The following is a 14732-nucleotide window of genomic DNA, read 5'->3' as shown; positions in this document are numbered from 1 at the left end:
AAAAACTATTAAAAAGCTTTAAGGAAATGCGAACTAGCCAGTCTTATGAGAAGATCGCAGAGTTATCTTCTGTAAACTTTCTCATCTTTTATAGCATACCATTCTGACAATAAATATTGTAAATCGGGATCAAAGCCGTCTGTCATATCTCAGTACTCAAGTATTTGTTTTTCATATTTCAAGAAGTGTACATGAAGTCCTGTAATAATTAGTTTTCCCTACCCTTCAGTGACCAGAATTCTATAAAAATTCAAGGCAGAGTTTAAAGCACTACAACAAAGTGCTTTATGCAACTTTCATCGAATTCACTGTACCAATAGTTAGCGACATAACAAAGCCCGATTCGATTTAATGTAATCTTGTATATTTTACCGAAATATTTTCCAATGATTTTGCTAATGCGTCGAAAATAATGGAGATAGATAGATATATATCTTGAGTGCTAAACACGATCATGAACCCACACTCCGACCAATAGGGGCTTTGCATTCGAATCCATCGTAGCATTAGCGTAGCTGAGGGGGGGGGGAGTCCACCCCGGGCGGCACTTTGAACCTTACCCTATACGTCATTTTGACTTTTTGTAGTATTTTTAGTGTGTATTGAGAGGGGCGGCAAAAGCTCTAGCAACGCCCCTGCACCGTAGGCATGGATGTGCGAATTGTAGATGAATTTCATTATTATGCTTTCGAGGCTTGAAGTGGCTTGTAAAAGCTCAGCATTTTGGTTTCTAGAGCAAGGTTTCCGGATTTTGTAAAAATATATTAAAAAATAATAAAATACAAACGATGCATTTTAGGTTTATTTACAACCCTTCGTGATTGGCAAGTAATAAAAAAAATTACCATTATCAATTCAAAATTTTTCACCCGCTATAGCGGGTGAAACAGGAATTGTGGAGGACAATGCTTTTGAAATTCTATCATTGTTAAAACTGCAATCGGTGTATAAACAAGGTCCAATTGAATGCATTTTGAACGTGGTCGTATTAGCATTTCGAAACTAAACCAAAAAAAAAAAAAAAGGATAGAAATTGTATGGATTGCATAATGCCATAACTAAACCGAAACGAAAACTTAAAACATTGATTGTTTTTTATTAGTTCTAAGTTCAATCATGACTCACAATTCCTGTATGGACTTCCGTTCCTTAATGATTCTCTCCAGGAAGACTAATAGTTGACTCATTACTTTAGAAAAAGGGAAGACGGCGTCAAGTAAAGTATAATTATTTTCTTCTTTCACCCCTGTTATTACGTTTCTTATTTCTTATTTGAAGAGCAAGACAGAGCTAACAAAGTTAAGCATCTAGTTGCATTAGTTCTTCCTTCGTGATTTACAGCTTGGCTGCCATCCCTTCAGAAAGGAAAAAGATTAAAAAAATCCAGGTAAATATTATTTTGAAAACTTTTTTTTAGGTTTTACTTGGCCGACCTTTAAGAAATAAACTCGTTGTTACTTTTTATTAAAGGAAGTGAATTCATACGTACGTTCTGTTATCTGCTCGTTCTTCTTTTCCTACCATTTCTCCTGATGAATTAGTTTGCTTTTTTATGTGAATCCCACCAAAGGAAGCTTTAAACATCTATTACATGAGTATAGTGGGTGTATGAATTTAAGGGTAGGATAATTTGGTAACCCTGTTCTAGAAACCAAACAGAACTTTTTCAAGGAATTTTATGGTTTCAATAAGCGTAATAATGGATACAAACTAGACGTGAAATTCATCTCTTACCTAAGAACGTTTATAAAATCGAAGCCCACGGCCGGATTCGAATTAACACCTGTTGGTTGAGGAACGGATGCACTTTGCACTCATCCAGCCAGCAATATGCTAATTAAAGAGTAAATAATAAATCTAATATGTAATGTTCATATACGAAGTTTCTGGGATTTTTGGGGTGGGGGTGGGGGGACTTGCATTTCATATAAAATGATTTAAAAATCATGGACTTTATTAGTTAATTATGTTCATAATAAATTAGATTAAAATATACACTACTTAAAATTAAAACTATTTTTTTATTGCTATCCGAAGTGGTTAAATACACCACTTCGGATAATTTAATTTTGGAATATTTCGATGGTTAATGCCATAATTCTCTCCTTTGCATGAATCATGAAATGTCAAACTCTAAATAGAAAATTGCCTTCATTTGTCGCTACCCTGATTGGCGAGTGGTTAGCTTGTCTGCTTTTCAAACAACAGGTAGCTGATTGAAATCCACCGGGAATAAGGATGTTTGTGGTTGTCAGCTGTGGGAACATCACTCCGCTGATTAGATGCTTGAAGAAGTTCGATGTTTGAATCTAGATCAGCGTTTCTGGACTATAAATAAATATATAATAAGACATAAAATCCTTAGCCAACCCACGATACAAGTATGGCATGTTTACATAAAACAATTCGTGGGTGGGATCACAATATTATGGACAAGCTTTTATAAAGATAACGATCTACAAAAATTCCTTTAATGTCTGTCACATGCACAACAAAATAAGTCTGAATTGAAAGACGAGAGGGGTGGTTCCCAAAATTTGGAGAGTATGCAGTAACGGTTATAAATCAATTGCACAAATATTGCTGTAATACAAGTTTCTATAAACTCGACTCTTATGCATTTCACATAAGAAAACAAATTTAGTTTACAAGATAAAATAATAATAAACTAATCTAAGATTGTCCTTCTTCAGCCCAATGTTAAGAATATGAATCAATTCATATTGATTGATTTAGAATTAAACATTTTTTTTTGTTACGTAAGTTATATTATTCTACTCTTTTTACATTCGCAAATGCGATTTATTTTATCTACAAATATTTACTGTTCAGGATGCACTAAAATTTAATAGAAATAAGCACCATATTTCTCATTGATGAGGCCGTGGCTACTCTTCTGAATCAATGCCCACACGTCCATCTTGCCAACGCACACATAATAGAATTTATCATGGACAGACAGGAAGTGTTTTTCAGAACGTCAGTCACAGTGCATTATTTGACTCGCACCACTCAAGTCTTTCTCTCTCTCCTCACGTAATTGAAAAAAAAAAAAAAAAAAGATTAAACTGACAGCCCTCTTATGATTTCGTTATTATTATTTATTAGCAAAATTTCAAGAATCATATGCTCCGACACACTTTAATCATTCTGAATGCATTTAACGTTTAGTTCTTATTAGATTTACATCACTAAAACTAGGAGGCGTTGAAGTGTTGCATTAAACAACTTCCTGTTATTTGAAGGAACACCACTGCGCATTTTTAAAGTGTTTGATTATAAAAATAATACATTCGATAACGTTAAGCATACTGCATTGTCGAACCCAGTACAAATACAGTATTCGTTAAATTCTGATCAGTTAAAGTAGAACAGTATATGCTTGTGTTATTAAAAAGGTTTTTTAAAAAATTAATTGCTTTTATATGCTTAGTAGACGGTTTGTTAGAAAGTTTTTACGCTTTCAAATGTAATGTTTCAAAAGTGATCGATAGCTTACAATATTGCATAATCTTCTGTATGAACTTCTTAAAAAAGTATTCTGAGGAGTCTGTATATCTGTTTTTTGATTAAAGAAAAACACAGGCTTCGTATATTAAAGTGTCCCGATGGCTCTATTCTCGTAGTCGTCCAACCTGGCCAGCATTTATCAGTTTTAAGAATTGATAACCGATATATTTGCCCTACAGGCAAATAATATTTTACATTTTGCAACCTTGTTAGTATAACACAGCATTGTTGAAAAGGAATAAGTAAAACTCACTTTATTATACAATGAATTATTCTATAACATTGAAGATAATTTCTCCAACCAAGGAAAGCCATTACATATTTATACACGAGGGAAATTTTGGAGAAGGGAGTGAATCTAAGGATTTTATGGTTTATTTTGACTTCCGTTCAATGTTTGCTTCTTAAAGAATAATAATTGAATTCGAAGTATTTATGAGTATTCGATGTAATATTCCTAGTGCCTTTTTGGGATGATACGCCATACCGGCATCTTTATTAACAGTGACATATGACATTTGGATACCGGTGTCATGTGTGATCTCTTCACCATATGAGCTAATCAGTAGCAGATCGTGACTTCCCCTTTTCAAAAAATTTAAATTTCAGTTAAATTTATGTAAGGCAAATTTTAAAAAAGAATAAAAAAACGAAATGCATGATATTAATAAAATAAGAAACGTAAAAAGCATAATCATTCTGTCAACCTTTCCACCTAACTGAAGTATTTATTATTTAATGACTAATAATTATTATAGTAATAACTTCTACAGAGAATACACTAAATTTTCGCTACTAATCCATAAACTGGACTAAGATTTTTTATTTTACATTTACTACACAAGAATTTTTATTTATTAAAATCATAAATAATATTTCATTATTTCATATGCCTTTTTTTTCGTACGAACAATGTGCAAATTTATCTTTAAACATGTTTTTAATAATATTCGAACTAAAGTTTTAACATACTAAAAGTAGCCGACGGTGCTTCGTCTGAAATATAGATTCATAGTTTCATATCCCGCGGCTGTTGAAAAAATTATTTTTTTTCACGAGTCAGAGTATATATCAACATCCTTAATACCTTATCCATGCAACAGTAAGGCTGTCAAAGTAGACCTTCCTAAGTTACGGAGAAGAATGCACTAAACATCTCGCCACTAATCCATAAACCTTGACTGAGGCTTCTTTAGAAATGTGATCACCTGACATCCGACCGACTTTGGGCATCCCGCGATAAACATGATGTACAGTCTCTTTGTTCTTCAATATGCATTACACGTCAGTGTAAGATAACACTGTTCTGGAACCAAAGGCAGTTTAGACTCTAGAATGTGATAACGGAATACTTTTAAAGAAAGTGCTTTCTTCGTTTTCATGCTGTTCTACAATATGGCCGACATTTTATCTCATTTAAGCGGTAAACACTCGAAGTTTGTTTTGAATAGAAATAGAATATTAAACATCGAATAAGACTGCACTTAAAAACAAAATGAGTACTTTAGCATAATACTTTAACGCGTAATTGTTTCGAATAGAAGTGTTTCTACTGTATTTTGAAAACGTACGTCGAAGAATACTTCTCCCTTTCTCTTTCAGAAAAATATTTTTCTAATAATAATATTTATTTTATGCATGAATAATTACATAATTTAAAATTGATCATTAAATGAATGTTCGATTTGTTTCAGCATTCATTTTGAGCTGTATACTGAATAGCTCTCTTGGCTTTTAAAAATTCTATAGATCGAAACGTCCCAGTGGTTAGACTCGTGGCTATGCTCTTCGCAACCACATGCCTGGGGAAGGAGTCTCCTAGGTTCGATTCCCGTCGGTGACCTGAGAAGCTGAAGGATCTTCCATAGCCAAGTTAGCCGGTCTTGATCGCGGGCAGTAGGGTTTTCCCCAGTTTAGCTGGGGTTTTTTTCATCCCGCAAGCAGGCAAACCGTCCCCGTGAACGCACACGGACTACAGTCATGAATACCTCCAACAGGAATGCAGCAGAGGAGTGACGTGCCGGCTGCATTATTTCGCCGTGACTCCTCATCAGGAGGAGACCCAACCCATCTGAAGCAGATGGAAGGGAAAGATAGATCGAAAAGTTCTGTTTATTGTAAAAGGAACTGTATAATAAATATCATTTATGTGAATTTGTTAACTAAATAGCCTCCTGCCTGAAGAGAGATTTCCTAAATGAACACACGCGTAATTTTTGTGCACATCCAGCTCCCTACAATGTTACATGGGGAAAAATGCTATCATAAGATACACAACCTTGACGAATAACGACTAAATGAAATCAGAACTGAGGTTGCACATATGAAGATTGTTATATGCAACACTGTTGGTGTGATTGACTCTCCAAAAGTATAGAAAGTGGATAACTATACAGAGAGAGAGAGATTAACCACAGTCTTTGATAATCGAGCACTGTTGCTCGGAAACACATTTCATCACCCCTCAATGAACAATCTCCTCTTGTTTCAGAGTACACGGTGTTATTGACTATAACGATAAATTTCAGTTATTCTGTTTGATTTTTACTTACACATATTTGCTAATTTTATCTGCGCTAATATTTTTATATTATAATTTTCTGGATAAGGAGAAATGTATATGAAACGTAAGAAAAGTTTCAATATCGTCATCTGCGCCAAGTCACTGACACACCTGTTGTCTTAATTTAGTCAGCTGTTGCTAAAGTTTAAAAAATGTACTTTGGCGTTATTAAAACATCACGTGACGAATAAATAAAATGTCACCTCACCTAAAATTACGTACATTCTTTTTTTTTCTAATATAAGTATTTATTTAATAATATACTAATTTATTAAAGTAATTTTTATAAACAAAACACTGTAGTGCTTTTCTACGTATAAAAAACAACCCATAATCCACATAAAAGAATTTTACTTTTTTTTTCATTGGCTATATTGTATAGTTAAATTAGCCAATTTTAAATTAATTCTATGGATATTGATTTGTGCAAATCACAATGTTAATTTGTTTATTAGCATTTTCTATTCGTTTTTTTTTTCAACAAAAAACGTAAGTGATTTGTATTTCAGTGTTTTTGCACTGTGGCTGACCTCTAGATTTAGCTGTCTGGATTTGTCCGTATGAACAAATGGACCAGGTAATAAGACGAATCCAATTCGTTAATACAACGTCGTTGCTTAGATCAAAACTCAGACTGAAATGAGATACAATTTCATGCGAAGGCCCATTGCATGAAATTCATGCAATGGGCCTTCTCAAAAAACTCTTTGGGCTCAAGCAGTAGTGAGCTATAAGGGGCTCGCGCGAGCCCTTTGTTAAATTTTTCTCAAATTTGCGAGCCCCTTGTTCTTCTTGTTTAATAATCTTGTAGAATTAGAAAATACTACTGTGGAATGTATACATGCTACTATAATTGCTACTTTAAATTCATATGGATTTCCTGATAACTATATAAAAAAATAATTTCATTGCATTTTGTTCTGACGGGAGTTAGTGTAAGGTTAGGAAACAAATCAGGTGTTGCAATCAAACTTCTACAAAAATATCCGAACGTTCTGATTTGGCATTGCGCTCATCGTTTACACTTAGCATTACACGATTCAATAAAAAAACATTAAAGAAATAAATCATTTTGAAATGTTTATAGATAAATTACATTCTTTTTATCTTCAATCACCAAAAAAATCAACGAGAATTAAATATGATTGCAAAAGACCTTGGTATCGAAATTTTAAAGATCGGCCGTGTGTTTGGACCACGATGGGCAGCTTGCAGTTTACGAACGGCTCTTCCTTTGTGGAGAAATTACCCAGCTTATGCAAGCATTTTACATCGAACGATAAATGTAAGGGCTTTTTAACCCGACTTCTCAATTTGGAATTTTTAAAAGATCTAGCATTAATGATTGATATCCTACAGGAATCATTATCTGTCAGAAGCTCTACAAAGTGGCAATATAATATTATAAGGGCTAAGTTAGGACTTTTTTTTTTTTTTTTGCTCGACGATTTGAGCCGTTTGTTAAAATTTCCATAACTCACCACTGGGCTCAAGGCTCAGTCAGTCGACATCCTTTTCATAATCTTTCTACAAAGAAGAAAAAAAAAAAAAACGGAGCACAAACATACATGGCCAAATTTGAGTAAATTTCACCACTAGCGTATTCCAACAATGTTTTAATTTTTATACACCGCTTTTCAATAAGTTGTTGTTGCAAATATGAATTTTAAATATATTAATTTCCATCAAAATGCATCTAAAAAAATTCCTTATTACACTAGAAGGAAAAGAATCCTCGATTATTAACTTAAGTATACAATATGTTTCTAACATGGGTTATGAGTAGCTGTGAAGAATCGCCAGATGGCAGACCTCTAAACATGGTATTTGCCTTGTACAGCCCTCCCAGAAATCGTCAGCTGTTTTCTTAATAGCTCAGAAAGTTTATCATTCCCCATCCCCAAGACATAGCTAACGTAGCCCATATGTGGTTTGAACAGGAGAGGTATGATTTAAAAAAAAATTTTTCTTCTCTTCTGTTAGTTACGGATATCTTTCTTCTTTGGGGATTCAGGAGATTCTAGATGAGGCAGTTCATAGGATCTAATTTCTCTAACGAAAAATCTTTTAAATTAACATTTTTATACCAATATCTATGAATGTTGATAAGTGTTATTAAACCAGTAACAACTATAAAATCCACCAAAATGACATAAAATCAGGTGCGCTGTTCTTTCAGTGCTGAAGTATACATTCTTATTAAGGGAAGATTATACTCTGAGCTCTACCTCCTGCTGTGTCCTCCTAGATATGAATTTTAGTTCAACTTTAGTTGATTTTGACTGTCTACTGGTCCTAATTTCTCTAACTATTCAAGTAGCTGAAGTTTACAAATGTTACTGAGAAGAAACAAAAATATAAAAAAAAAAAAACATCAAGGAAATTGAAGTCTTCCTACGAACAAGACTAACAACGGATTAACTTGAAAACCCATCATAGTGTTTTACTGCGCACTTAAAATTCTGTAGGTGAAAGAATAAAAAGTGTCCGTGATAAACTCACTAGGTTTTAGAAGCAATAAAGCATTTTTATAGCGCTAAGCTAAACTGACTTGTTCCTACCACTTTCAACCTCCACTGGGGTTATGTACCCGTGCATTCTCATACTATCTGCAAGGTGAGGTTATGGGTATGACTGTAACACGTGCAATGCCATCGATTTGTCCCGCTACGGTTCTGTATCAGCATGCAGTCTCTCTCTCTCGCCTTCCGCTGTCTGTGTGACAGAAAGAGACGAAGCTCACGGTGAGTGTTGTGACAGCACACGCGACACCCATGTCTTGTCATCGTTCCAGAATCACTTCTCCCTTCTGTTGATACACACCCTACTGGGTCAAATTATTTGTCTCCGCTAGCTGCACTTGACTTTGCGGATCGATGTTTTTTTTTTTTTTTTTTTTTTTTTTTTTTTTTTTTTTTGCAAGGGAAGACTGATAATAGCGTATCATTTCGACCTTTTCATGGCAAGTGACCCTCCATCTGTTGTATAATGCACTGCTAGTCTTGTATTCATACGAAAATTAGGCACCGTGAGTTAGCGTTCAGCAAGATGAGCTTGCTAACAAATCATTTGTTTTTTTATTCTAGCTGTAGTTGTTGAATAAAAACAAACGATGCGCTTTCGCCTTGTGTAACCCTAAATGTTGGACTCTGCTTACGTTAATTCTGTTAGGATTCAGAACTGCTCCACACACACATTGATAGAAAAAAAAACTTACATTTTAGACGAAATCGTACAATGACTACTACTCCTGAATAAAAATTAAATTTTCTTCTCTTGATTATATGCATAAACAGTGTCCTGGTTCGAATGCTAGAAATTACATTTACCATTTTTTTGACTTCGATGTGCCAACCTTTCTTAAGAACTGTAATTAAAACTGAAGTGTTTCACCTAAGCACCATTAGTTTTCGCTAGATATTTTTTGTCGCTTTTCTATATGGCGTTGAAATTCTCTCCTCTGATGAGGAAGGAAAAGTTTAGTATCCTTATCTGCAATAATTCAGCAGATCTTTCCGGCATTTTTCCTGGAAATGGCAAGTACCAAGATCGTTCACTGAATCTAGATATTTAACTTCCGATGGCAAAAACTTATCAAAAGATAAAGATGTGCACACTATTTTAATGAAGTCCTTTTCATACTCTAAAATATCTCAAAAATGCTTAAACTTCATTATTTTCTTCAGACATAATATTAAGATGATTCTTCTCTCACTCGATCACTTTTGCATTGGCAGCATTCTAATTTTCATTTGTTCCTTTTCTATAGGTATTTTGACGAACTCCCAGACGCTGTTCTCTTCTATCGCACCTCCTCCACTTTTTTCTTCGTATATGTAAAAAAAAAAAAAAAAGAAAGAAAAAAGTAAGACCCCCCGGGTCTTATCCCTATCCAGTCCAACACAAAACTCACTGAAAACCAATTTCTCCCCCATTCCGCCTCTCTCTCTCCCCTCTTCGGAACAACCTTGCTGATACTTTTTTTGAACAGCTGGAAGGTGTTACTTCAACGACTCGCTGTAGTCCTTTGGCTACAATCAGCTATCCAAGTAACACATCAATAGACTCTTTTTTCCCTTAATTTCTTGCATACCCACAACACTGTTGTACTATGTTTTGGAAGCACTTGTGTGGGTGAGAGTTCATACATAAATATGATGTCCAGACGGGATTTATAATTAAACAGGAATATCAACTTAAGTAGATTAAATATCTATAATCCTACCAAAGACCAAATTGTCTAAGCATCGAAATAAAACATCACAAAGTCACTTTAAACACAGTACAATGTTAAATGACTACATTCTCGGAAAACTCAATATTAATACTTTGGTTCCTATATGGATATTACAAATGAAAGGGGGAAAGAGAAAGCACATTCATCATATTTCAAACAGAAATTTCATTTCTACAAAGCCACCGGTCAAGCCATACACTTACATATGATTCGTAGACATGAAACATCACTACTACGTCAATACTCTCATCAATAGCTTTGGGAAAATAACCTTCGATCAACAATAGGATATGCGTGCAAGACCATATCTTGAATACCGTTTTTCTTGAAGGAAATCAGCCCAATCTTTTAATAAGATCGCTTCAGAAAAGTCAAACTAAATAAACGAATGTGTGATTCTGTAGGCTAATCATATTATACTTACGCTCTTAAGGCCTACAAGCTGTTGACTTTCGTAACCATAATTTAAGGTAAGGTGGCTAGTCGAATGTCTAAATATATACTTGTGTGTAAATTACATATATTCTCCTGGCCTGTTTGCCAAGTTGCTAGGTGAAAAACATCCAGGTTTCCAGGAAAGCCTGACACCTCCGTATGAGACTGGTAGGTTCATCTTTTATTGAAAAAACCCTGATGAAGGTTCTTCTCGTACTAGACACATTCGATCACAAGTATATCCAACCAAAAGACTTCGTCGAAACCACTGAATCACTGAGGCTGTTTCTATTGAATGATAGTAACACAACGCTATGCTGCAATAGCTGAATTCGTTAAATTCAAACAATTTCTGTTATTGATCAAACGGGATATTAAATGAACGCATATAGATGGGTAGATTTCTGTCGAATTCGTTCTAGCGACCCACCCACACACTAAGACTGAACCTTTATATAAAGTCTTATTTGAACACTGTGCCTTCCACTAATCACAGAATAATTTTTCATAGGCTACATAAAATAACGAACTTTAAAAATCTTTAAATACCACTCCTAGACACTAAAATTCTCCTTAATAAAATAGTACACGAGCGAGCAAAACCACATACACACACACACACACACACGTCTGATATATCAAACATTTCTCTTGCATGAATGCCAGAAGAATTTCTGAAATGCATAAAAGCTTTCTTCTGCATATGTTTTTAACAGCTATTCCACTCAAAAGGTTTTGGGAAACTATGGTGCACTGATGGATCAAAGGTTATATAAACTGGGGACCTTTCTGTAATCAAAAATATATCGATTTTTGTCATTTCAGACTTCAAAAAATCAAGATACTGTCGTAACATCGTAACATCGAGTGATTATTGATAGTCATATTTTTCTTGTGGTCATTTTTTATTAATTTCCAAATTTGGAAGAAGTTTATAAACATCCATTCTGCGGAGAGTTTCAGCTACCAAGGCTGACATACATGCCAGAGACTGAAGTAAAAAAAAGAAATTCAACCAAGAGTTCAATCGAAACTTAGGTTGATACTTTTATTTAACGCCAGGTGTGACTGAGGCTGTCGTCTCCCACAGACGAGATGCAGATTCTGTGTAGGAATCGGATTTCTAGTTATCCTGTTTTTTAGTTTACTGTGATACATTATTGATCGTAATCTGCTTCCGAACTGGTATCAGTCGCCGAACGAGCAAATACTTAATGCTTTCTTTTACCGTTATTTGAGGATTAGCAGCTCAAATGCAAACCAACAAAATAGGTCAGAAATCCCTTAGCTAAATAAAAGATTCACTGGCTATGAATGGAATTTGGAATGGACATTTCCCAAATGCATTTTTTGTCACTGTAAGTACAGTGTACGCTTTTACAGTGTGTACGTGTTATTATTTTTACCATAATTTTGATAAAATATCAAAATTATGGTAAAAATTAAAAAAAAAATTTTTTTAAAAATTAAACATGAAACAATATTGTTTATTATCGATAAAATTATACAGTTTGATATAATTCAAAATTACATAAAAATAAAATCCATTCTTGTTTTGTTTCGAGCGAAAAGGTCAATAACCTTTTCCTTGAGGTTTGTGTGACTGTTGAAGAAATTTTTCTCCGTTGAAATCATCGCAAGTGTATTTAACCTCTCCTGATTCATAGTGCTTCTCAGAAATGTTTTTATTCTCTTTAATGTTGAAAAACAGTTCAGGCTCTGATGTAGTCATAGGAATTGTCAAGAGAATTTTTATCAATACAGTAATTTCACTAAGAACACAATCTAAATTATTTTCTGTTATAAATTTTAACAAGTATTAATTTACAATAATCATGCATGTCGGGTCTACTGTAGAATACTTGAAGTTCAGTTTCAAGTTTTTCTTTGTTGATCATGGGATATATCGTATTTACGGAGTAAACACGATAAGCACTACGAACACTCTACTACGGCCGCAAACTGCATATAAACAGCAGTGGAACTTCGCGACGGACAGTGCCGCATTACGGTAATAGCTCGTATCTCACTATGACGTGCATATGCTTGCGCGCGCGTAGCAATATGACACTGTGGTAAACACAGTGCTGCTAGCGTCCTTCGCCCTCCCTCCTAAGTGCTACAAGATGGATTTTTATTATTTTTTATACAAAATAAGAGAATTATATAGCATTGTTGATGATAAAATTAAATATTACAAGCAAATATAAATAAATTAATAAATATATTTATATATCGAGAAAAATTGGGGATGCTGTAGTGCCTGTGCACGAGCCGCCCCTGCTAAATGCACTGTTCAAGTGCATTATTTGTACAATCGGTTTAATAGTAAACACTTCTTAAGCTGTCGCGATGGCATACTGAGTGCTTAACCATACTCTTCGCTTGATATATTTTATTAGTTTGAAAAGCACGTGAATCCCTTACTTCTCTTGAAAATAGAATCTGAAATCTATTTCAGCAGTATTTTTAAATGCTGTCATTAGTTATTTTTGATTATTTCTTTTTTTTTTTTTTTTCAGACAAAACTGGTTTTCGAGCTTAGTAAGAAGAATAACCCAATTGGTTATATGGTGTGGAATAATACACTGATTAAGTAAGTAAAAGTAATGTCGAAAACGGTATAAATTATATTATTATTATTTCTAAATTATACTGTATTTTCATTGTTAAAAGCATGTTTTCAGAGGTTTGTAGCGCAGGCGCAAGGACATTTGTCTTTAGGTTTGAAAGATCTGGATTAGAAACGATAAACATTTTGTACGGACTTGCATCTGAAGGTGAGATGGCCAATCTCATACAGGGTTTTTTCATCCGCAAAATAAACAGACTAGAGAAGGCCCAAGTTGATTGGCTTAAGACTACAAATGGGACTTATCATAGTATTAATTTAGCTTTCTATGTAGCCAAATCAGTTAGTCATGACAGGACATTGTATCTAACATTTCATGTGCAAACAGTGATCTGCTTCTCTGTTGAAAAAGCCTTTCTTCGTTGGGCTCATTAACCTTAATTCCACACAGCGACCAAATATTTCGATGATTATGAATGTATTTCGCCTCTCAATAGCACATGTTCTTCTGGGGCTTACCAAGATAGAAATATCGGATATTTTGAAAATAAACCCGACCAACTTAGACCCAGCTGTAGATTTTTTTAGTACTTGCTAGGATTTTAAGTAGTTTTTGTAACTCAAACTTGAAATACGCTACTAATTTGTATATATATTATGAGATCGTCATTTTTAACTAAAGTATCTAAAGTTTGTGTGTGTGGCGGAGATTGAAGGACGAAAATTTGTGCTTGGTATATATAAATTTCAAAGTAATAATAAAGAATTTGGAATGTTATTGATTTTATTATTTAAAAAAAAATTCTTTTCTATGAATTCGTCAATTGTTTACATTTTTATTTTAAATCGTGAACTAGTTTCCAATTTTTTTGCAGTCGGCTACATCGTTTACATTTTTTAAAAACTTTTAATGCATTTAATAAGATATTTTGACTGCAAATGCTATATGCAGCTTCATCTTGTATCCCTCTTCCCCCCCCCCCCCCAAAAAAAACCTGATGTGGTTCATAACTGTCAAATAATTCCACTTTCATGTAATAAAATCGAACAAATTTTCAACTTTAAATTTTGAACACTAGGATTCTCTATCGACTGGAAAAAATGCATTCTAGAGTAGTACAAATATATTAAAGGAAATGCCAGTTGATGTTTAAGCAGACTCATTTTGCTGTAATGATACAAATGCAGCCGATTTTAGACTATGTAGTCATATTCACTGTTTCCTGCGTAGCTTTAGCTTCAAATAACTGGAAAAGAAAGTGAAAACAGCCATTTATAAGAAAACTTGTTCTTGATATGGTTTCTGAGAGAATCAGAATTCATGTTTTTGTAAAATATTACAGTTAATAGCCAATATTATCTCTGTAAGTGTAATTTCTGCAAATGTTTTAACTTCTTTCCACAACTCCCACCAC

At 34.0% G+C, this 14732-nt stretch overlaps 1 protein-coding gene across 12 annotated transcripts in view; it reads left to right on the top strand.

Annotated features, from left to right (window-relative positions):
* The window catches only part of LOC150093662 (uncharacterized), a 442983-nt gene that overhangs the window by 12800 nt on the left and 415451 nt on the right, over positions 1–14732 (top strand). For 10 of the 12 annotated variants that reach the window (XR_016550305.1, XR_016550303.1, XR_016550304.1 and 7 more), the window contains exon 2: positions 13268–13341. Coding sequence is in view for 8 of the 12 variants with exons in the window: in XM_090412731.1 (XP_090268857.1) it covers positions 13316–13341 (26 nt within the window). In the remaining 4 variants the exon portion in view is untranslated. Of the gene's footprint in view, positions 1–1276; positions 1388–4965; positions 5078–13267; positions 13342–14732 lie in introns of those variants that run through there. The other 2 variants (XM_090412724.1, XM_090412726.1) reach the window with 2 other exon arrangements.

This window comes from Typopeltis vanoorti, chromosome 23 (genome assembly GCF_054136105.1).
Source record: "Typopeltis vanoorti isolate ZY-2024b chromosome 23, IOZ_Tvanoo_1.0, whole genome shotgun sequence".
Taxonomy (NCBI): domain Eukaryota; kingdom Metazoa; phylum Arthropoda; class Arachnida; order Uropygi; family Thelyphonidae; genus Typopeltis; species Typopeltis vanoorti.
The sequence above is the reverse complement of the archived record's forward strand: the minus strand, read 5'-3'. Positions and strand labels throughout refer to the sequence as shown.